This window comes from Ambystoma mexicanum, chromosome 1p (assembly GCF_040938575.1).
Source record: "Ambystoma mexicanum isolate Mex_15411 chromosome 1p, UKY_AmexF1_1, whole genome shotgun sequence".
Lineage (NCBI taxonomy): Eukaryota > Metazoa > Chordata > Amphibia > Caudata > Ambystomatidae > Ambystoma > Ambystoma mexicanum.
Window position 1 is genome coordinate 1507090478 of NC_090921.1, and position 25229 is coordinate 1507115706.

General features: G+C 50.0%; 1 protein-coding gene across 1 annotated transcript in view; it reads right to left on the reverse strand.

Annotated features, from left to right (window-relative positions):
• The window catches only part of ARHGAP30 (Rho GTPase activating protein 30), a 2240907-nt gene that overhangs the window by 122209 nt on the left and 2093469 nt on the right, over nt 1-25229 (reverse strand). The window contains exon 10 of the mRNA XM_069607204.1: nt 18054-18557. Within this exon, the coding sequence (XP_069463305.1) occupies nt 18054-18557 (504 nt within the window). The remainder of the gene's footprint in view (nt 1-18053; nt 18558-25229) is intronic.

Genomic DNA, 25229 nt, shown 5'->3' on the forward strand with positions numbered 1-25229 from the left:
GATTCGGTCCAGACCCCATGCAGTATGGAAGCAAGGATAGCAACATGTTCCCTCTAGAACTCGGACGTAAGGCCATCAGGGCCCGGGGCTTTATTTTTCGGGAGGTCCGAAATTACCTGGACTATCTCCTCGATGGTGAACGGGGTATCCAATTGCTCCATAGTGCTTTGGGAGATAAGCGTCATAGGGATGCGTTCTAACAAGTCATCCAGGTCGTGGGCGTTGTGTTCCAGCTTGGGGCCGTACAGGCTGGCATAAAAACTAGCAAAGGTGTCAGTAATGGCTTGGTCTGACCAGTGTCGCTGGCCCTGCTCATCCAGAATGCTGTCTATCTGGGATCTACCCCCTTCCGCATGCACTATTTTGGCCAGGGATCTACCGGGTCTGTCCCCCTCCCCATATCTTTGGGCAGCCACGGGGCGGGCAAAGTATTGTATCTCGCACAGGGCATGGGATTCGAAGAGTTCCACTTTTGTCCTAATTTTCGCCAGGGTTGCCGGGGCAGGCGCTGCGGCATGTTCTTGTTCTAGGGTTTTAAGTTTCTTTTCGGAATTAGTTAGGGCCTGCCTTATGGCCTTGAGAACCCCGGCCTCCCTTGAGATGCACATCCCCCTGATGTATACCTTGAATGCTTTCCACCGGGTCCCCTCAGGTGTGTCCTGCGCTTTGTTGTTCTCAAAGAAAGTGTGTATATCCGAGAGGATGTCCGCTTTAAAGACAATGTCGGATAAGGCCTCAGATTTAAAGCGCCAGGCGGGCCGGGGGGCCAGAGTGTTCCCAAGTTGAATCTGTAGTAGCATGGGAGAATGATCAGAGAGCGTGCGTGGGAGAATCTCAACGACTTTCATCCTGCCCACCAGGCACCCAGAGAGAAGGAACACATCTATTCTCGAGGAGCTGTCATGTACTGTAGAGTAAAAGGTGTAGTCTCTAACCTGGGGGTGGAGCGTCCTCCACACGTCGTGTAGATGGAGGGAGTCCATGTATGCAAGGAGTCTTTTGGCCGCATGAGTCGTGACCCTGCGGGTCGCTGACGTCCTATCCAGGATATTGTCGAATATGAGATTCATGTCTCCCCCCATATAATGGGGACCTCCACATACCTCATAAGGATGGCGGACAGAGCATCAATGAACTCAGGGGAGTCAGTATTGGGGCCGTAGGAGTTCACAAGCAAACATTCTTCATTATCCAAAGTGCAGTGGAGAATAACATATCTGCCCTCTGTATCGATGTGGGGTGTGTGTAGTGCAAATTTTACCAATTTGTGGATGAGGGTCAAGACCCCTCTGGACTGAGTAGAGAATTGGGTGTAGAATCTGTTAGAGCCCCAGGATTGTGCAAGGTTAGATGATAGGTGTTTCAAAGCATGGGTCTCCTGCAGCATGAGCACCTTGATCCCGTGCCTTTGTGCATATGCCGCAATTCTGCGGGACTTTGTGAAATTTGTCAACCCCCGGACATTCCATGTCATTATTTTAATAGCCATATTGACAGTTACGGGACATCCCAACCAAAGGATTTGTCTCTGTCTAACTCGGTGTGTATTGCAGTGGCATAAGTGCGCCTCTCAATAGAACCAGTCCTTCCTTTCCTGACGATTTTATGATAACAGCCCCCAACTTTCCCGCCCCCCACCCTCACCGCCCAAACCAAACTAGCAGTGCGTAAGTACCCACCCCTGGAGTGCCCAACTGCGTGCCATCCCCAACTGGGCGACGCTTGACCAATAGCCCAACAGGGGCTTAACCATAAACACCCCGCCTTTAACGTCATTGCAGCTGCATTGGGGGCTGCCGTTGACCCACATTGGTGACACATGTCATGAAATACATAATTAATCTTGAAACGGCTAACATATGAGGAAATTACAAAATAGCAAGTCTGTTCTTAGGTAATAAAAACTGAACAAACATCAGCCCAGTCTAGTGCCAGGCTGTATGGCTCGAGTGTCAATGTATGGGCCCAGTGCGCGCCATTCTGGTTAGGATGTCAAAGGGTGTACCCCCACCAAAGAGGACGCACATGTATCCAAATGTGAGGGCTGTGTTAGGCCCGAGCAGAAGTAGAGGAGGGGGGGCAGATACACCCCGCGGGGGGCAGAGTTAAGGTGTGGGACAACTGGTGGGCTCCCGAAGGACCATGAGAGCCTTTACCGCAGTCATCAACACAGGTTCGTCCGCCGGTGAACGCCCTGGGGATCAATTACAGAATGGCCACAACAGGAGAACCCATTTGCCTTAATCGTTGACCATTAGTTCCTCCCGGGGTTCTGTTATAGTGCCTCGATGAACTTGACTGCCTCGTCCGGGACCGTGAAGAAATAGAGTTTATTGCGATGAGTGAATTTCAGGCGAGCGGGAAAGAGCATCGCATACTCAATTTTTCTATCAAGTAGCATTTTCTTTACACCTCCAAATTGCCGTCGTTCCATCTGTACGCTCACTGAAAAGTCAGGGAAGATCCTGATGGTTTGTGATTCTAGCCTTAGTTCCCCCTTTTCTCTGGCCAAGCGAAGAATGTGGTCTCTATCCTTGTAGCTCAAAAGTTTTGCAATTATCGGCCTGGGAGAGTCTCCGGGGCGCTAGTGAGCGGTGAGCTCGCTCAACGGTGAAGAATGGTGACAACTCAGGATTACCAAGGAGGTCTTTGAGTAATTGTTCAACCGCAAGCTCCATTCGACCCTTTAGCGCCGACTCTGGAACCCCCACTATGCGAATGTTATTCCTTTGCGACCTAGATTCTAGGTCATCGCACTTAGCTTTGACCTGCTTCATGTCGCGCACGAGTTCTGTGACTGTGTTCTGTAGGGCATGTACATTGTCCTCATTGGCGCCAATTCTTTGCTCTGCTTCAGTGATCTTGGCCCCGTGCTGGTCTAGTTTCGTTCTTAGAGAGGCGACATTAGCGTTGATATCGTCCAGTTTTTCATGGAAGGCAGCAAGGTTTTTGGCCATAGACTCCATCAGCATGGTTAGATCGGGTTGCGGGGGGTCCGGCAGCATGTCCACATCCTCCTGTCCCATAGAGGAGGACGCTTGATCGGCCCTGGGCGCTGCCTTAGCAAATTTGTCCATGGCCCCAACCTTGTTGGCCCCCCTCGATCTGTTGGACATTGCAGTGGTGGGCGGCAGCGCTGCACTCGGTGGTTTTGCTGGCCGTCGTGGGACAGGAGTGCTGCAATGGGGGGAGTAGCGTGCCCCTGGTGTCAGAATACAGGTGACTTAGGCTTGGACGTACAGGTATTTGCTCCGGATGGAGGGGAGACAGAAAGCACGTGGCAGGGTAGTGGTGATGAGGCAGTCCCCAAAAACGTCCCGCAGCGGCTGCAGGCACCCTGAGTAGGCGCCAAGTGGGCCTTTATGTGAAAAGTGTCACTCCTTCAATAGCTGCATAGGTGGGCTGGCTGATAAACCGGCGAAGCAGGACTGTTCCCCCCTGTCCTGGCGCAGCTGTTGCAACAGAGGCTCTCAGCAGTTTAATCATGCGCTGCCCCAGGCCCAGATGTACGGGGTATTGGAGGGAGGGTCCCCGCTGCAAGGCGCGGGCGTCCGGCCTGCCACCGCAGGGCCGGCCTGGTGAAGCTCTGGGGACGTGCACTTCCCTTCCAGGAGCGAGATCTTCAGTATGAGCGGGCGGTGAGGGACACGGATAGTCTCGGCGATGCCAAAAAAGCAGCCGCCCCCACCAGGGGCACCTACCGTCACCGCCCGCAGTCAGCTAGGGTCTGCGGCGGAAGAAGGGCGGCCTCCGCACCAAGGGGCACCAGTCAGCAGCCCGGCCTCTGGTATGTCCACAGCTGCTCCGCGGCACTCCGGATCTCCAGGGGGGCTCGTCAGCAACGCCCGCCTCCTCCCAGCAGGCCAGCGCGGCCCAGGGTCGACACGGTCACGCCGCCCACCGTCAGCCAGGGAGGTAGGCTCCGCGGCCCACGTGGCCCGCGGTGTAGTCGGACGTATCTTCTCCCCGGCTGGTCGGATCTCGGCGGTTTTTGTCCCTGTGTGTGCGCAGCAGTCCCGGGATGCCTATGAGGGCTTTAGTTGGGGCGTATATAGCAGGATGCCGCCGTTGTCTGCGGATTGTAGACCGTGGGTACGGAGCTCCAAAGCTAGGCAGCCATCTTGATGGCTGCTCAACAGCGCCCCCCTTTAGCTGCTTTATTCTAACATAGTCTACCATACAACGAGACTGGCTGGCAGCTGCAAAATCATTAAATGCCCTGCAGCTCTGCTTCAAGGCTACATTCGGGAGGGAGCTGGGCATTCTTCCTGGCGCTGCCTACGTTGTGTTTCAACAAACTTTTGTTATCCTCATGGCCCTGCTGCCTTGTCCTTTCACGTGCAGACAACAATGTTTTACAGTCGAGCAGTGTAAGCAGAAAATGTACTGCGAAGCAATAAGAACAGAAAGCAATGAGCAATGGTTAGGAAACAAAATGGCGATTCTTGTTACATCAAAATGGCCGTTAATTGGCAAACTTGGAAACCTATATTCTGTCATATCGTGCATGAGACGGTTGGCTCACGGCCATTAAAATACGTTTGCGGTCACATATGAGAGGTATCCATTTTTCTAGACTGACAGCCCCCCTTCGGAGACGTCCGATGTTTCCCTGCACATCACTTGTGGGTCCAAAATACCATTGAGGACAAGTAGTTTCTAGGGGAAGGGGGAGTTATTATTGGTGAATCAGGGAACACAGTACTTATTGTTCTTTACTACCTGAGTAGGAGACACGCCACAATTTGGGAAACACTTCTCCAAGCCTGAGCTAGTTTACCACGGAGGTCTGAACCCAAGTGCCTCCCGTTCCAGGTGCAGATCCCTACTTTCTATCTATCTCTTTTCCTTCTTCCTTTTGCCAATTTTATTTATCTAATCTCTTGTATTTGGTAGACAACTTCCGAGACAACACTGCAGAAGAGTAGCAGTTTCTTCGTCTGAAGACCCAGGCTCCGCTGCTGTCATCTCGCTCCAGTCCAGCACAGGGTTTCCTACCCCAGAGGGTTTCGCTGGGGATTTTGCTTCTCTCCGTGACCTGTTCCAGTCAGGCAGAGGGTGGTAAGGTTTGCTGGGGAGTTTCTACACATGTCCAGGGATTGTAATCTCCTCAGGTTAGTGGTTTCCACAAATCCTTGTACCTAGTCTATACTAGGTACACACTGTCTGTACTCGGGAGGTGTGCTGCCCATTACACAGGTCACCAAAGGTCTATGAAATGACAGTGTGCCTCAGCCTTGATATATGCAGCGTCCCCATCTGGCCCGAGCCACCGAGGTGTGCATCACTGTGCATAGGCAGCACAGCAAAGTTACCCAATGTCTGTACAATAAAACACACAGGGGATAGGGGGTGCAGTGCCCATGAGACAGACTTCCAAGGTGGTATGCTCATTATATAGGTCACGATGAAGTCGATGATCCCACCTCAGTGATGATACACACGTGGCTATGGTGCTGTGAAATAACAATGCACATTAGTGACTGTCACAAATGCAAAGGGTTTTTCAATTGGATTTCTCCATTTTAAAACGCTGTTGAAAATCACCCTCACTACACAACATTAATTTTCCATTGAGGTGCGTTAGACAAAACATCAGGATCTTAAAGAGCACTGGTGTGTCTCCCCAAACTCCTGCAGTGGGGTCTCGAACGTCTGCATCCTGTACACTGGCTGCGTAGGTGGGTGCAGCTTCCACTCGTCAGGAATCCCAGGAAATCACCCACACAACAGGAGGTGGCAGTGGTGCGAGGCAGAGGACCGCCCTGCCGAATGTTAGGCAGAAACCTGTGCAGTTCCCTCTGGGACCACTGCAAAAGATTTAAGTCTACAGGTGTTGGCAGTAAACCCACTTGGTAGCAGTCTGCACCGCACAGATTCACTGTGGTAGCTGTGGCTGAGCAGCCAGACTTCCCTCAAGAAGAGTTAGGCAGTATACAGAGAATACAGAATAGGTACAGAGACCCAGTAGCACAAGCAAACACTAACCAGAGCTAGGTGTAAAAGTATAAACTTATTTATTAAAGGTACACTCATAAATTACACTAGCACACTAGAAAAGATAAGAAAGTCAAACACAGTTACTATTACTCATATGTACATCCCTAATCATTTGTTGGACAATTCTAAGTTAACCCCACTTATTTCCAAACAGAGGTGAGCGCTTAACGTTAGATGACACTCCAACAAGTATTACCAAAAGGGAGGGAAAAGGCAGAAATAAAGAGAGCAGTAAGGTAAAACACTTTTCACATAAGGTTAGCAAAGGCAGTCAATGGTGGAACAAGGAGAATTAGTTCGGGGCCCGCTTTAGAGGGAGCCAGGCGAAAAATGTGCCCAAGATCACACAATGTCATCAGTCTTTGCAGGTGAGAGAAAAAGGTTTTACTACGGTTCTGAAAAGTTTAGTTAGGGTGTCCCAGACCTACCCAGGTTCGAGAGCCGAGGGCTAAATCTACTCCGTGCAATCGGTGGCAAGGGAGGCCGGGCGGAACACAGTACCTTAAACAGTGGAAAGGATCCTCCAGCGGTGGTAGTTGTTCCTGGTAGTGGGTCGCGGCGTCGTCCAGGGGAAGAGGTGCTCCCGACATGGAGGAAAGCTGCAGATCGTTGCACTACCAGGGAAGAGACCAGCCGTGGAGTTTTCCGGTCACAAAGGATTTGTACCCCTCTTTCGCGGTTGAGGTAAAAAGTGGTATCCCGGTTGCCAGGGTGCTTGGCACAGGCAAGGCGGCCACGAGATGCTTCGGGACGGCGAAAAGAAGGCAGCAACTGGTTGTCCCCACCAGTTAAGGGAAGAAGACTCTCCGGCGGGAGATCTCCTCTGTCGTCGGAAAAAGTGGTGAGACGGTTCTGCAGGGCTTCACCGGTGCTGTCGTCTTGGCAGGTCGGCTCGGCTTCTCCCTCTTCGACTTCTTAGGTCCTGTGGCGACTTCTGAAGTTCCAGTCCCCAAAGCCCTGCTTTTATGCAGCAAACCCCCATTCACCCAGCCTAGCTGTCACTCAAACATGCTAAGTGGTGAGCCGGCCGGCTCACCACTTGGGCCAATCAGGACGGAGTGCGACTTGAGTTACCAAGGTAACTCAGTCCAGGGTGCCTAAATCCCCCTCCACCCCTCCTAAGTACCCCAGACAGAGTGGCACCACTTTGGAGGGCTTCTGTAGAGAAGCCCGCCAAAAGTGGAACAAAGGGCTCCACTTTGGGTCAGAGTTACAGAGGTGAACACCAACGCCATTTTAGAATCAAGTTTTGGCAAAAAATACCAACCGGAGTTATAATAATAAAGAAATAACCCGGCGGTATGTTCAAGGCTACCGTAAATAAATAAATAAAGGTATTAGCCTAAAACAATGGGAAATCCCATAGGAAAATATTCGCGGTTGAATATAAAAAGTAGTTTCCACTGCCACCAGCCAAAACTCGAGGAGGGGGGACGGAGACGTGCCCCCTCGACTAACAGACCCCGGGGCAATGGAATTGCCCCGGCCAGTACGTCCACAATATGATGGTTTGTACTGGTTCTGTTCAGGATTTGAGACTAGTAAAGTCAATGGTGACTTTACAGACCCTGGGAGACAGTAGTCAGTCCCAGGGTATGGAGTCTATGTTGGGGGGGTCCCTAGGACACACCTGGGTTACGGCACTGAGGGTGCTGTGTAACCCATCTCGCCAAAACACATGAGGCCCTATGGAGTAAAAGACCCCATAGCCCATTCAACACAAGGTAAACCAAGGAAACACACTCCAAACATGTCCAAGAGTGAGGGTAAAAGAGTCTCACTCTTGGCAGGAGAAAAAAATAAACCCAGAAAATCCAGCAAAGCTGCTGGGGGACTCAATAGGTTAGGAAATTCAGCCTAAACAGAGAATTCTCCCTAACACCGAAGAAGCTGCCCGGATAACCTCACCACCAGTGTGCCTCCCCCGAACCCTCCAAAGCTCAAATACAGCAGACACTCAGTTTATAGGGAGGTAGCAGGGTGATGGGAAATGGACAAGCCATCCCACACAGGGCCTGATAAGGGAGGCCTATCTCAGTCTCCATATCGAAGAGATCACTCCACGGCTCCAGCGTTGAAAGTCACACAGACACATGACATGTGACAGTACTCCTGATAGGGAGAAAATATGTTAAAAAAGCCACTATTGGATTACATCTGAATAGTACAACAGGAATTAACAATTGGTCCAGTTGTCATGCCAACCGGAAAGACTGCTTCTTGGCACCCCTTTCTTTACTGTAGCAATGGTGTTGGCGATATTTTGGTGGCTATGCAACCAAAATGCGGCAAAATCAAAAACGGCAACTACCAAGAGGTCAAGGTCTCTGAACTCTATCTGCATGGCACACAAACATTGCTCTAAACAAAACGTAAAGGTGAAATGTATAGAATATCTGTAGGCAGACAGAAAAACATGTTCTTTTTTCTATTCGCAATTTATAAAAGTTACAATGTTGTTAATACAGCCACCCACCCCACCTCTCCCACAGTGTCTAACTCTCTCCATTTGCGCACGTTTGTCCATTTCATCCAGCCAGGTGCTCTCCTCAGGGCAAACCGTTGATTTCCAATTTCATAGGATCAACTTCTTGGCCATCAGAGATTCTCTAAACAGCCAGTTTTTCTGTGCACAAGTCAAACCATCAACAAGCAAATCATCTCCCAGTATCAGAGTATTCAAATTGAAATCAAATGACATCCTCAGCACCCGGTAAAAAAACACATGGATTGCCCCTCGAAACACTTGTGTATAGGTGCGTTATAAATGCCATATCATATCATACAAGAGGAATCACTTAGGAAATGTACTGCTGAAAACGAAATTAGCATCTCTTTGTTAAGTGCAGTTTCACTGCCATTGTTCCTAGTCATCTGGCTAAGAAACCACATCAATGTGACGAGGCCTGGGTGGGGTAAAAAGGTTATATGAATTGCATATAGACTGGGAGAAAAGGGTTGATTATGGAATATGGGGAGATGGAGATAAAGGAACCAACTGGACATGGGGATCGGACAACATAACGGAGGATTGACCAAGGCACAGAGGAGAACAGCCCATAGAAGGAAGACCAGTCAGCACTTGGTGATTATTTCCAAATAAGGCACATGAATGGAGGGTTTGCTGTAGGAATGATGTCAAGCCGACTGGTTTCCCTGCTGGTTCATCCAAAACCAGAAGTTACACCTGGAAAGGTAAATTAGCTCCAACTAATCTCAATTGTCTAAATTAACCAGAGTAAAATCTGGGACGGCAAAAGGAAGGCAACTGCAGGGGACTGCAATTAGAAAACAGGGACACAGGTGTTAATATCTCCATGTTCTCCAGCATGGGGTCTGGCATGGATTCACATGCTCATGAATATTCCCCGTCGTCAGGCTGGGAATCCTCGGTAAAGAAAAAACCAGTATCAGTTTCGTTTCTGATCTGTCTTTCGTAGTAATAACCAATCACTGGTCTCTGCGTCATACTGACCACAGCCAATGACTGCCCTCTACCTAAGCACCGCCTCTGGCAGCCATCTTCAGATTTTTACCGCACGTTCATGTGTTGGGATCCTCGTGCTATTGCTCTCGAGTGTTAGTGCTATTTTTTTCACGTTTTTTCTCAAAAACTTCATTTTTTCGGTCAAAAGAGCCTCAAGCTCCACCGACTCTCCATCCGATCAACGGGGACCCGTGTCGGATTCGTCTGCGCCCCTCAAGGGTGAAGATTTCGTCGAGCTACGCTTTTGGAGGACTCCAGAAGTTTCTCAGGCCCGGTCATGGCCCAGGAGAAGGGAAGCTTGATGCCCGGAAAGCTGTTCAGGGTCTGCCCTGGATGCCAGCTGCAGAACGTCTTCAAGGAGGACGAACACTCTTTTTGTCTTTACTGCCTACATGAGGACAAGACGCACGTGGAGAAGGACTGTGCGTTTTGCGGCAACATGTCGGAGCGGACCATGAAGGACCGCCATCAACGTCTCGCCAACTGGCTGGAAGGGAAGAGCCCGTCCGGCGAGAAGAAGAGGAAATCCGAGCGGTCTTCTAAGACCTTTGAGGACGCCCCGGCGACGGGGGTCCAACATAAGGCCAAGCACCGCGAGTCCGCTGGCACCGGGAGCGCCGAACGGTCGGGCTCTACGGGCGCCAGGCTGGGCGCACCCTCCCCGGCACCATCAACCACGAGCCAACGCTCTGGGTCGGGTAAGAGGAAGGCCGAGCACCCGGTGAGGCTCCTAGAGAGGCCCCGGTCGAGCTCGGAGGGGGAGCGAGGCACTGTCCCCCCCCTCAAGGATAAGGCGGTGAGCGCACCTAAGGTGGTGAAGGCCTTAATCCATCCGGCCAAGCCCTCTATCGAGTCTGTCGCGGCGGCCCTGACTCAGCCTGTGGAGGCTACGCCAGTGGTGGCGACCTCGGGGGCTCAGAGTCTCCCTGCCACCTCGGAGGGAGTCCTCTTTTGTGCCCATCGATAGGACCCCCGTGAAACCCCCCATGGGGAAGAAAAAGGGGGGGCAGGGCGTCGTCGTAGATTCGGCCTCAACCTCGGAGGAGGAGCTGGTCGAAGTCTTAAGCCACGGCCTCGGCGTGGAAGAAGACCGGCCCGTCGGGATGGATCCCGACGCAGGTGACGACGACATCGTCGAGGGTACCGACGGGGCCCCTGATCGCCCGTCGAATTCCCCTCTGCCAGCGCCGCGAGACAGCTCGGCGGCCATTTTGTTGGCTATACAGTCCTTATGCTCAGAGATAAGGACGAGACTACCGTTGCCGACGGAACCTCTCCCGTCGGGGGACCCAGAACCGGGACCTTCTGGGGTTCCCACTACCAAGAAAAGAAGGATCCACCCTCCTCCTTTTCAGCCGTCGCGCCCCTTCCAGCCCTCCTCCCCGTCCACCCGAGGGGATGATACGGGGACTGACACGGCAGCGACGGGTACGGACGACGAGGTATACGACGAGGATGTACTGTCGTCGCCTCCCACCAGGGCTTCTCCGCCCGACGAGATTGGATCGTTCCACTCCATGATCGCCAGGGCATCCGAGCTTTTCCAACTCTGCCCTGAGGAGAAGAAGAAGGAAGGTTTCCTTTATCAGCGGCGCGAGGCCAAGAGGAAGACGGTCCTCGCAGTGCCTCTATTGGACGACATTTGGGATGAGGGCCTCACCCTCCTCAAGAACCCTTCCACGACGCCAGTTAGAAGAGACCGGTACGAGAAAAAGTACCGGGTCCCGGACACGGCCCCCCTGTGCCTCCGTCGTCTCCGCGGCGGCCAGGAAAAAAGCGGGGGGGGGGTGCGGCCTCCACATAGACTTCCCCACCGGACGGCGAGGGAAAGAAATTGGACGCTATGGGACGCAGAGTCATCTCGTCTGCAGCGACGACGATTAAAGCTGCCAACGCCTTGGCTATCGTGGCCCGATACGACAGGGAGCTCTGGTACAAACTGGCTCCCCTGCTGGACTTCTTGCCGGATGACAAGAGGGCAGAGGCCCTGGAGATCCTGCAGGAAGGTGAGGTGGCTTCGGACCACGCCATTACCGTTGCGACGGACATCGCCGACACTGGGTTCCGCCAGTTGGGCAACGGCGTTTGCCTTAGGCGGCGTGGATGGCTCAAGGCTACGGACTTCCGTCAAGACGTTCAGACCAGAGTCCTGGACATGCCCTTCGATGGGAACAACCTGTTTGGGAAAACAGTGGACGATTCCCTTCAGGCCATTAAAGCGGACACCGAGACGGCCCGGGCCCTTGGAGTTCTGCAACGACGGACGCCCTTTCGGAGCAGCGGGGGCAAGGGCGCCTCCAAAGGTTCCGGCGGCGGTTTCTCCTCCTACCGTCAAGCGGCCCGCTCCTCATCTCAAGAGGCCTACAGAGGACGAGGCAAGTCTGGCAGACCCCGCCGTCGCCGCCAAGGACAAGGCGGCAAAGCCTCGTCGAAGCAGGATTGAACCGGCCGTGGGGTCGGGCCCCCACCGAAGCACCCCGGTGGGAGGCCGGCTGGCGAGCTTCGTCAGCGTGTGGGAGTCCATCTTCACCGACCGTTGGGTGCTGGACGCCTTGGCCCGGGGCCACGCACTCGAGTTTCAAAGAAAGTGTCCACGCGTCCCCCCCGTGGCCAGGAAAGAACTTCACGTCCCTCAACTTCTCCTGGAGGTAAAGGCGATGCTCAGGAAGGGCGCCATCGAACTCGTCCCAAAGAGGCTTCGGGGCTCCGGAGTTTACTCGAGATACTTCCTCGTGAAGAAGAAGACGGGGGGGTTGGCGCCCCATCCTGGACCTGCGACGTCTGAACAAGTTCATCAAGGCGCAAAAGTTCCGGATGGTCACCCTCCAGCACGTCCTGGGTCAGCTGGAGGAAGGAGACTTCCTGTCGTCGTTGGATTTGGAGGATGCCTACTTCCATATTCCCATCCTGAAGGGGCACCGGAAATTCCTCAGGTTTGTGGTTCAAGGGCGTCATTGCCAGTTCAAAGCCCTCCCCTTCGGACTACGGTCGGCACCCAGGGTGTTCACCAAGTGCCTCGCACCGGTGGCGGCGCAGCTGCGCCGCGAAGTGATCCACGTCTACCCCTACCTGGACGACTGGCTCATCCGAGCCAAGACAAGGGAGCTCACCGTGGTTCACACGGCAACACCGTCCAACTTCTCACGGACCTGGGATTCTCCGTGAACTACGCCAAATCTCACCTGGTACCCGCGCAAGACGCTCTGTTTCTGGGAGCGAGGCTCAACACAGTGCCCCTTCTGGCCTCCCCGTCGGAGGAGAGGACCAGGACCATCCTGGGCAAGGTGCAGCGGATGTTGGTGGCCGACGCGGCCACGGTGAGGTCCATCAAGTCCCTCCTCGGAATGATGTCTTCCTGCATCTATCTCATTCCCATGTGCAGGCTCCGGATGCGCCCGTTGCAGGAGTTCCTGGACGCGCGCTGGATCCAAACGACGGGCAGCTTCGAGGAAAGGATCACACTCGACGAGAGTTTCCGACGAGCGATCCGGTGGTGGGGCACCCGCGCGCATCTGACGGCGGGCATGGACTTCCAGACCCCAGCCCACCAGGAGACAGTGACCACGGATGCCTCCCTGGAAGGGTGGGGAGCGCACACCGAAAATCTGCACGCAAGAGGCCTTTGGCTCCCGACGGAGAAATCCTTACATATCAATGTCCTGGAGCTCCGTGCAGTGTTTTGGGCCCTCAGGTCCTTCCTTCCGTCCCTCAAGGGCAAGGTGGTGAGGATCTTCACCGACAACACCACCACCATGTTTTACATCAGGAAACAGGGCGGAACCAGGTCCCCAGCACTGTCCAAGGAGGCGCAGGACCTGTGGCATTGGGCAGTCGCCCAAGGGATGTTTCTGGTGCCGTTTCATCTGGCAGGGATAAAAAACACCATCGCCGACTCACTCAGCAGGGAGCTGCGCTCGTGCCACGAGTGGGAACTACGGCAGGATCTAGTGGATCGCCTCTTCCGACGGTGGGGCACACCCCAGATCGACCTGTTCGCGACGGCGACGAACTCCAAGTGCCGGAGGTTCGCCAGCAGGTTTCCCCAGGCGAGGAGCATGGGCGATGCTTTCTCGTTCCCCTGGGAGGGCCTGTTCCTCTACGCGTTCCCTCCTTTGCCACTGCTAATCCGGCTCGTCAACCAGCTCAAGAGGTCACGGTGCAGGATGATCCTCGTCGCACCTGCGTGGCCGAGGCAGATATGGTTCCCGGACCTTCTGGACTTGTCAGCGTCCCCGCCAATCAAGCTGCCGGTGGACGCGGATCTGCTCTCCAGGGAAGGAGGCGCCATCCTCCACCACGACCCGAAATCGCTGAACTTGCAGGCCTGGCTCCTGCAGCGCTAGAGTTTGGAGGATACAACATACCGGCCGACTGCAGAGAGGTTCTTGCAAAGGCCAGGGCGTCCTCGACTCTTAAATGCTACGGACACAAATGGAAGAGGTTCTCTGTCTGGTGCCACGCACAGAAGATTAACCCTCTACGGATTACGGCTCCCCAAGTACTGCCGTACCTGCTGACGCTGGCCAAAGCTGGACTGGCACACGCGTCCATCAAGATTCATCTTGCTGCGATCTCCCGATACACCAGAACCACGGGGCGGACGTCCTTGTGGTCTCATCGTCTGGTGAAAGAGTTCATGAAGGGACTGTTTAGATCGTTCCCGCCGGTGAAGGCTCCGGCCCCGGCGTGGGAGCTCAACGTGGTGCTGACCAAGCTCATGGGACCTCCGTTCGAGCCTCTGCACTCGGCCCCGTTGAAGTTTCTGTCGTGGAAAACAGCGTTTCTTGTGGCCATCACCTCCGCACGACGGGTGGGAGAGATCCAGGCCCTTTCCTGCAAGGCCCCGTACTTGACTTTTCACGACACGAGGGTAGTGCTCAGGACACACCCCTCCTTCATGCCCAAGGTACCGTCGGACTTCCACCTCAACGAACCCTTGGTGTTGCCTGTATTCTTCCCGTCGCCTTCGTCGCCGGCTGAGAGGACTTTGCACTCACTGGATGTGGCTAGAGCGCTGAAGTTCTACGTAGACCGCACGAAGTGTTTTCGGAAGACGTCACAACTCTTTGTGAACTTTGGACCTGTCAATCAGGGGAAGGCTCTCTCGAAGGCTTCCATTTCCGGATGGCTCTCCGGCTGTATCATGTACTGTCACCGGTTGGCAAACCGACCGCTGCCTGGCCGTCCGAGAGCCCATTCCACCAGAGCGATCGCAGCTACCACGGCGTTCCTATCTGGTGTGCCCCTGCTGGACATATGCAGGGCTGCTACGTGGAGGTCGACGCACACCTTAATGAAATTCTACTGCGTCGACCGGGATTCCAGGGAGGAGTCCAGGGTCGGCCAAGCAGTGCTGCGCAACCTGTTCGCCTGAGGTGAGCCTGGTGAGGAGGTAAGATGCTTAATGTTGAGTTTGATGTAATGCTTAATGTTGAGCCTTTGCCACCTCCCGTGGTTCTGCATGTGTGTACTGCTATGTATTCTTTATTCATGAGCATGTGAATCCATGCCAGACCCCATGCTGGAGAAGGAACAAGTTACTTACCTGTAACTGTTGTTCTCCAGCATGGGTCTGGCATGGATTCACATGCGAACCCTCCCGCCTACCCCTCTGCGGCTCTTTCCTTGGTCATACTGCCACTTCACGTGCTTCCAAATCTGAAGATGGCTGCCAGAGGCGGTGCTTAGGTAGAGGGCAGTCATTGGCTGTGGTCAGTATGACGCAGAGACCAGTGATTGGTTATTACTACGAAAGACAGATCAGAAACGAAACTGATACTGGTTTTTTCTTTACCGAGGATTCCCAGCCTGACGACGGGGAATATTCATGAGCATGTGAATCCATGCCAGACCCATGCTGGAGAACAACAGTTACAGGTAAGTAACTTGTTCCTTCTTTGCTGACTATATATATTGAATACAAAGTGAGATGTTGTTCTTTAAATTCCAATTGACTATGGGCCCCAGCTCAGAGCTGGGGGGAAATCCGCCAAAGCCATGATCTGGCAGACCCTTAAATGCGGCGGTAATAGCACTAATGCCGCATTTAAGTGTTACCGCCAGACTTGTGATGAGGCCCATTGAAAAACAACATTTGAAACTGAATATACCACTTTGAAGTGGAAGTGTCTTTGTAATGTTAAGTGTTATTTGAAAAATAAGTAGTTGCTTAAACCGGTGTCAAGTCATGTTGGGCCATAGTGTAAATGCATAATACTACTACCTGGAGTGACATCATGCATTTAATGCAGCTGTGGAAAGCCATAGGGCCTCATCACGAATTGGGCAGTAACCCTACCACCAAACCCCCCGGCGCTATTAGCGCCGGATCACTGGTTTGGTGGAACGGTTATTGCCCTTCCGGGCCCATTCGGGAATTCCTCATTCCCCATTGGGCCCAATGGGGAAAATTTGCACTATTACCGCTGGCGGATTTCCCGCCGTCGGTAAACGTGCCGAAAATCGGCAAATTTGCCGCTGATTTCCCCCCAGCTCAGAGCTGGGGGGAAATCTGCCAAGGTCATGATCTGGCAGACCCTTAAATGCGGCAGTAATGGCACTACCGCCGCATTTAATGGTTACCACCAAACTCGTGATGTGGCCCATAGTCTTAGATCAGATGTTTGCGCAACGAAATGTATGCTGAGAAAAAGAATTGTACTTATTAAAAATTGTGCAGAGTATAAACCCCTGGCGCCCTACTACGAGTTCCCTTTGCGGGTCCTTCCTTAACGCCTGCTTTTAGCAGGCGTTAAGGACGGGACTCGCAAAGGGACACCGGGGTCAATAACGGTACCGCAATTAGCAGTACCGTTATTGCCGCCTTCCCCCTTCCCATTGAGCCCTATGGGGGCTCAAATGGGAATGGCCCTGCTGAATGGGGAATTACCGGTCCTTCCGACCTCGGAATGGACCGGTAATTACTTCATTCACCAGGCAGGAGTTGGGACGAGTTTAGAGGCAGCCATGCCGCAAATAGCGGCGTGGTTACCTCCAAACTCGGAATGAGGCCCACTGACCCTCATTACGGGCTTGCTGGAAACCCACTGGCAGGTGGTGGGTTTCCGGCAACCCCATAACAGCTGTACCGCCTCCTGATATCCCTTTGCCACTGGGATATCACAAGGGCGGCAGTAATGGTTACTCTCCATTTCCATGGAGTGCAATAGGACTCCATGGAAATGGAGACACGAAAGCACTGTATTTGTATTTGTATTTATTTATTTGTATTGCACACCTTACCCAGGGGTAGTTGCTAACCGTGCTGGTGCTTCTGTGACAACCATGCTGGTAGGGTCCTGCAAACCCACCAGGTAAAGGCCTGCCGGGGGATCTGTGGCCCCTACCGGCATTGTTGTAGTATGACGTTCCGGACGGTACCCTTATTTCTGGACTGCCATACTCCAAATGAGGCCCATTGTCTGCGCTGAATGACTTACAAATAGCCAATACGCCCAATACCTCACACCTGCATAGGGGAGCTGGAGGATTGTATATATGCCATAAAATAATTATTTGAGCAATTTCCTCCAGTAGCATAGTGGTCTGAATACTGAAGAAAATCAAACACCTTAAACACACTTTCCTTATGTTGAAACATTTTCTTTGAAGCATTTGTTGGTATTTAAATATAAACCCATGTAGAATAGAAATGTTCAGAATGTATAGTATATTTTTATAATACAATACTCTCTGAAAAGAGTAAATGATTGTATTGACTGATAATAGTGAGATTCATATAGGCAGGGATATTGGTTATTGAAAAGATTCTTGGAGTTGTTGTAGCTGGTTGAAGGTACATCATTCTTTTTTTTAAATGTTGATTTTGATTACCTCACTGTCTGATCCTTGCCCAGAATTGTGGGGGAGGGATTGTATAGATGGAAGAATGTGACTGGCATGTCACATCTGCGTGAGTGAATATTGAGTCAATATTAAAACACAAATATTTCAACAGTGGTGGTGCCATTAATTGAATCTAACATTGAGCCTTTAAAATGCAAAGAGGGATTTATGCAGATGCATCCCTTAAAAACATAGGCCTTGAATCATAAAGTAGTACGTAGGCAAACAATAATCCCTAGAGAACGTGTTTTGCGAAACAGAAATCATCTTGATGTTTTTATTTCACACATTAGACCAGGAGTTTTTCATTGATTTCAATACTATAACATGTATATCAGTTCTCTTTTCAATTATTATTTATCACTTATTTTATGTTTTCTTTATTTGTAAATATATTCATATATATAAATATAATTTGTATTTATATATATATAAAATATATTTGTAAATGCTTTCTTTATTAAATAAAACTTTCCACCAAAGGGTAACTGTAAAAATTGATAATGTGAATAAAAAGAAAATGAATATCATTTTACATACTGAAACTGAAGTTCTAACTCCATTAGGTTACAAAACCTGTGTGTACGGAATTATATTGGTCTTTAGCTTGTGTGAATGTGCTGAGACATTAAAACACATACATCTGTACTGCAAGTAAACCCAAGAACCAACATACAGCAGTGAATGTTAGAATATATCACAGTTTGAAACACATTCTCACCAATGCTATCTTCTGTCACACCAGGCTTCTCAAGGTTATTATTGGGGATCTCAACTGATTCCATTGTAGGCATCATATCTTCCTGTAGAGAACGGCCTTCTGGTTCTTCACGGTCTGGTAGGAAATTACTCATAGCTGGACATTCCAGGCCCCGGGTTAGACGTGACAGGGTGAGGTTGGACGTTATGTGAAAGGGAACAGTGACAGAGAAAGGACCAGAGATGTGAACGCCAGCACACTTCTCGGCTCGGTTCTTGGTGCCCTTGGGCGAACGACCTTGCTGGTATGCCATATGGGATGTTCGGCTGGGATTTGGGGTGGTGGGTTCAGACTTGGCAGAAGCCTCGCCTTCTATTCCTTCCTCATTCTGGCAGCTGATATTGGGGTGCTTGTCAGATTCCTTGAATCTATGGCTGCCTTCTTGCTTAGAATGGGTGCACAAGCTCTCATGCTGAAGTGCAATATTGATCTTCTGGGTCCCTCCGCTCCTCACTCCATACAGATCTGAATGGAAAGAAATTGTTGCAGTATCAGCAAATGTGGCAGAACACAACACTGTCATGTTTTGCACCAAGAAACTATTAAGAACCTTAAAATCTAAAGTGAGAAATTAATGTGCTACCCAACAGTAAGTGGCCAGGCTTTAAAGGCACACAATGGGCCCAATTCTGCAAGCATTTGTTCTACCACAAATTCATTTAGACTGTGCAAAATTGTGAGAAATGTGGTGGCGCCAGTTTCATCTGTCTTGCAAACATTGAATCAGGGCATTTGAGAACAGGTACATTGAATTATGCGTGTATGGGAATAGTGCAGTGCGTGAGCAATTTACAAGCTCCAGGAGGAGCGACTTAATGGATGGGCGTGAGGGTATCTGGAGGAGAGGCAATGGTCTGCAATGTAGATGAGGGACACCCCCATAAACACAGAAGGAGCATCCAGATTCATAAAAAATAGCAAGTAACTTGCTTATGTGGCAATCTGTTGGAAGCTGCCGTGAGTCAGTTTTTGGGTGTGAAAAAATCCACATGAACAAATGTCACTTCTCTGTAATATTCTTTCCCAAAAGTGATTCACTTACATGCAGTTTGACACTACTGTCAACTAAAAAGCTTAAAAAAAGAAACAGTTGTTCATTATTCGCCTTCACATTTGAGGCCGAGCTGCGAGTGACTTGTCCATGGTGATTTGCTCTTTTTGTGTGAATCAGAGCCATTTGCACAAATGTAGTAGGCACACGTTGTCCCTGGCATATATGGGATTCTTTGTGAATCACAAAACATGTGTAATATGTATGTGGACACAAGTGCAATTTGAGCATAATGAATACACAATTGAATTTCAATATGTGTCGTGCCCAATGAGAATATGTGATGTCCACAGCACAAGGCTGTGGATTGTGTGCCTTGTGACGTATGAGAAGGGGGTGTTTCGATACATGCTCATAAGTGTTATTGTATGTGAATTTGGCAGTGGATATATGGCTACTTGTGATTCAGTGAAATGCTTTAGGCCCAAAGCATATAAAATGGATTGAATAACCCACACAATGGAAAATACAGCACCTATTATCATACATCAAAAAGAGCAGGAACGTAAAGGCTACATGTGGATTTAATTAAACCACTTTATGAACCACCCATTGTCAGTTCAATAACTTTGTTCAATTGTTGGATCAATATGTGAATTTTTTATTTAATGAATTTTATGACATGTAAGGTAATCAATGGATAAATGAAAAGTTTATTGTAAACTATATCATTTGAAATAAAAAAAATAAAGAAAATATGTGAACAATAATATAGCCTTAAAGACTGAGGGAGGGGTCATTTTCGCAGAGTAATGACCCGCCAATAAGTTATGGCCTAAAGCGTAGACGAGGGCCATAAATTGGGGAAAAGGTCATTATCCCAAGCGATAATGTCCACTCCATAGGCATTTAAATTGCAAACTTGTTTCTGCTGGAGTGAATTTAACATGAGCATGCATTAGGTGTCATATAAAATTAAAAGATTTCTATATAACAAAGTGAAAGCATTACCCCATGTTTTAGCTTTCTCTTTGTTGTTTTAAATAGGAAGTTGCAGCAAAATAGCTCTTCCTAGAAAGAAAAAATAATCTTGCGTGGAAATTGGATTGTTCTTTACCTGTCCACTTTTGAAACAGCAGGACTCATTTTAACAGGGATGTAAAGAAAATGCTTAAAAGCTGTAAAAGCTTTTAGGCGTCTTCTTTACATTACCCCCCATTTTCATTCATTTGTATGGTGGTGAGGAGGGGCGGAACGCAACTTGCCTTTCTGTTGCCTCTCTTCTTCGCGACAATACAGATGCTACAGCATTTGCACTGGCATAGATTTTCATGCCAGCACAAATCCTAGATATCCCTAAGAGGTCCGCCAGCTTTATGCAGCAACATAAAGTAGGTGGACTACGCAGGGATTCATTGTAAATGCAGCCTGCAGTGCTCGCAATGTATCACCATGATAATGATACGCTGCAAACATGTCAGACATCGTTTAATTGTAATTGTGAGCACCGCTTGCCATGTGTAATCAAAAGGAAACACTGCTTGGCATACTGCGTAGTGCAAATGTGAAGGGCAAAAGACAGCGTTCACGCTTGTTATAATAATGACATGAGATAATGAGTTTTTGACTTGACGCAATATTTGTACTTTCCTACAATGTGGACAAATATGGCAAAGGGAAAACGAACTAAACCGTGGTTTTCCCCGGAACTGCAAACTATGAAATCTACTTTACTTAAGCTATTTTACCCTACACCGTTAGCTCTGGTGGCCATTAAAAGAGCCTCCAAGAGCTACAAGGCCGCTATAGTGGCAGCCAAGAAGGATAACCGTAACCCAGGAATCTCCTGGCTACCTCTGACTCGAAGGAATTGTTTAACATTCTTAAGGAGCAGGAGACTACACCCCAACCTCAGGCATCCATAATTGTCAAAGATGCCAAGTGGTGTCTTGAAAGTCAAAATGCAATGGTTATGAAACTTGCGGGTATTCAAGAAGGCATTACAGCTAAAAAATGTGTCTCTCTGTAAAACCCTTTGTTAGAGATGCGACTATCCCAATTTTTAACTTATTACTTATTTAGCCCTATTACCACGGAGGAACTCGGAATAGTAATTTCCCAGCTCAAGGCTACTAAATGTAAGGGTGATCCTTGTTCTTCCTTCATCATTATGACTTGTCCACCTACTCTTGTAGGGGCGATATGTAAATGTATTAACTCCTTCCTCACAACCAGCGTGGTACCCGATGATTTGAAACTTGCATGGATCACTCCACTTCTAAAAAAAACCTGGCCTGGCACAGGATATTCCCGCAAACTATAGGCCTATAACCAATACTCACTTCCTCCTCAAAATTTTAGATTGAGTACCCTATTCACAGATTACTCAACATCTTAAACTTTTCCCTATTCTGCACCCACTGCAATCTGGCTTCAGACAGGGCCTTTGGGACCAAAACCTCTCTTCTAGATTTAAAATCTAAGCTTTTGAGTAGAATGGATAAAGGTCTCACCTCCCTTCTATCTCATTAGATCAATCTTCAGCGTTTGACCTTGTCGACCATAATATCCTGGTAGATTGTCTGAAGGAAGAGGCCAATTTTTCATCAGCGGCAGTACAATGTATGTTATCTTTCCTGTCAAATAGAGTAAGCAGGGTTAGTGCGGATGATTCCATGGCTCCCACTAACTCTGTGCTCTTTGGAGTGCCACAGGGTGCCTGCACGTCACCCTGTATCTATAACATTTTTATGGCCCCCTTCTTTGCTCATCTTGGACAGGAAGGGGTCCTATTTTCCAATTACGCAGATGATACTCAATGCATTATTCCACTCACAGGCTCTCATCTTCAAGATGAAATCGAACTGAATAGAATAATCTCTATCATTGAACTCTGGATGATGCAGAATAACTTGGTGCTCAACAAAGGAAAAACAGAGCTTATGATTGTGTGATCTCCAGGGACACTTGCCAAGCTGGATCCGGCTTATAAACATTTTCAGTTGGGGGATGTGAATATTTCCCCCCCACCCAAGGTTAAAATCTTGGGGGTCATTCTTGACCAGGTGTGAACATGAAATCCTATGTGGGGAGTACGGTTTCAACAGCGATCTATTATATCAAACTCTTAGCCCATCTCAGACCATACATCTCCCAAGATAATGCTGAAACCATTGCGCGGGGCCAAAATTGACTATTGCTGCAGTCTCTTGGCAGGAGTCAGTAAAGTAACCATCAATATACTCGAAGGGGCCCAAAATGGCACAGTTAGAGTGGTCAACGGCCTGGCTTTTCGCTCCCATGTAACTGCGGCCAGACATTACCTACATTGGCTCCCGGTGGAAGCACAAATCACCTTTAGGTTACTAGTCATCACATTTAAGTGTAGACTGGGTACCACGCCCGCTTATCTTCAAGACCATATTAGGGACCAACCGAATTACCTAAATGTAAAACTAAGAAGGTCCAGAGAGGAGCTTTCTTCAGCACTGCTCCCTTATTATGGAATTCTCTACCCTCTTTACTGAGAGGCTCTTCCTCCTTGACTTTGTTTAAGAGAGAACTCAAGACCTTGCTGTTTCGGTAATTAGTTCCGCCCTCTCTTCCTCACTGAGGCTTGACTGCTAGCCCCTCAAACCTTTGGTCTGCATTGGTTATCTGTTGTGTATGTCTTTGTCTGCGCCCTCACGCCCACGGGCTTCTGGATGTGCATTATATTGATATTGATATTTTATTTCTATTGCGCTCGTACACAAGTGTTTCAGAGCGCGACAAGGCAAGGGAGGGGAACAGGGGAGAACAAAACAGCGATCTTACTAGGCCCAGTGACATTGAGAGCGCGCAAGTGCATGGGAGAGGCAGAGGGGAAAAGTGCATGGAAGGGGGGAGAAGTGGAAAGTGCGAAGCAGAGGAGAAACAGATAAATAACAATACATAAATAATAAAGGCAACAAACAGTAATAGTGCAGCCAGCAATCTGCAAGTGCTAGCTTTAAGGCAGCAGACAGGGTAGGTTGGATAAGTGCAGGAAGAAAAAGGGGGTGCTGTATGGGTACAGATACAGACCCCAGTTCAAGAGGTGGCCCGGAGGCAATGTGGGAGGGTGGCGGGGCGAGCAGGTACCTGGGCCCAGAGGACAGAGGGTGGCCAGGTGCACGGTGCCAAGAGAGAACAGATAAGCAGGGGAGAGTGGGAGTGAAAGCAGAAGAAAAGAGGAAGGTCTTGAGGTGTTTCCGGAACCGCAGGTGGTTCTCCTCAAGTTTTTGAGTGGCAAGGTGGCTGTTCCAAAAGGGAGGTCCCAGCCGAAGACAGAGATCTACCCCTATCTTGTTTCTTTGAAAAACGACTGACCCTGAGGCAGTTGGAGGTAGAGGAGCGAAGAGCTCGAGAGGGGAGGTATTTGCAGAGGGACAGCTGAAGGTATTTTGGACCCAGGCCCCAGAAAGCCTTGTGGACAATGCAGAGGGTTTTGAATGTAATCCTTGCATCCACTGGGAGCCAATGGAGAGATTTCAGAGCTGGAGAGATACAATCCTAGGGCTTGAGGCCAAGGACAAGTCTCGCAATCCTGTTCTGGATTAGTTGCAGAGGGCGGAGAGTAGAGGCAGGTAGACATAGAAAGAGGCTGTTACAATAGTCCAACCTAGAGTGAACCAGAGCTTGGGATACCATGAGGTTCTGGGGGAAGGAGAGGAAAGGCAGAGTACCTCTGAGGAGGTACAGTAGGAAATGTGACTTTTTGGAGACCTCAGAGATGTGGGCAGAGAAGGAAAGGGTGGAGTCAAAGATGACCCCAAGGTTCTTAGTCTCGGAGGTGGGGGTAGGATGAGGACCAAGGGAGGCTGGCCAGAGAGTGAGGGGAAAGGATGGTGAAGGTGTGCCGATGAGGAGGATCTCCATCTTGTTGCCATTTAGACAAAGATCATTGGCGGCACACCAATCTTGAATAGCAGTTAGGCAATCAGAGATGAGAGAAGGAGAGGAGGTGGCAGAGGGGAGCCTGAAAATGAGTTGAGTGTCATCAGCGCAGCACTGGAAATCTGAGCAGAAAGTGGCAATACAGTGGGCGAGAGTTGCCAGATATTGGTTGAAAAGCCAGGGCGAGAGGTTAGACCCCTGGGGAATGCCACAGGTAGAGAGGAAGATAGATGAAAGGAAGGACCCAAGTTAGACCTGGGAGGGTCGATCTGAGAGGAAAGAGGTCAGCCAGGCCAGAGCCTGATCAATGATACCCAGGTTTTCACGGAGATGGTTGAGCAGGATGGTATGGTTGACTGTGTCGAAGGTAGAAGAGAGATCGAGGAGGATGAGGACAGAGGGAATGTTAGAGTCAAGGTTGGAGAGCAGATGTTCAGGAGAGCAGTTTCCGTGCTTCTGGCAGCTCTGACGCCAGACTAATGGTCATTCAGACAGCCAACAGAATTGGAATGAAGGTTAAGCGGAGAGATGGCCAACTTTTCCAGGAGGTTGCCCAGAAAGGGAGTAATGGAAATTGGCCGATAGTTAGCTGGACAAGAAGGATCAGCTGTGGGTTTCTTGAGAAGAGGATGCACAAAGGAGTGCTTCAGAGGGGAGGGGGAAGGATCCTGAGGCAAAGGAGTGGTTGCAAAAATCAGCAAGGGCGTCAATGTGGTCCTTGATGGTTTTAGAGGAACAGGGATGAACCTGTTTTGACGAGGCTTTCATAGATCAGACTTGTCTAGCGACCTCATCAGGGGAGAACAGAAGAAAGGAAGAGAAGGATGGTGGGGGGGTGGCTAAAGGAGGGTCCGCAAGCACAGATGGCGAGGGGAGAGGAGGGGTGTGGGTGGAGAGGGGGGAACAGGATGTCCTGGGTTTTTGAAATGAAGTGAGAGGCAAGGGCATTGCAAAGAGCCTGGGAGGCAACAGGAGGGGTAGAGACTGCAGCAGGGTTGGCCAGCTCCTTGCAGATTTTAAAGAGTTCAGCCGAGTTGTTTGATGCCGCAGAGACATGAGCTTGAATGTGGACTCTCTTCTTGGTGAGGACAGAGAGTCGGTATTGCCTTTGTAGCAGGTGACAGGCCAGTTTGTCAGAGGATGAACAGGAAGTCCTCCATTTCCTCTCAGCCATCCTACACTTAGGTTTAAGTGTAGCTAGGTCAGAGTCATACCAGGAATTGCACTTG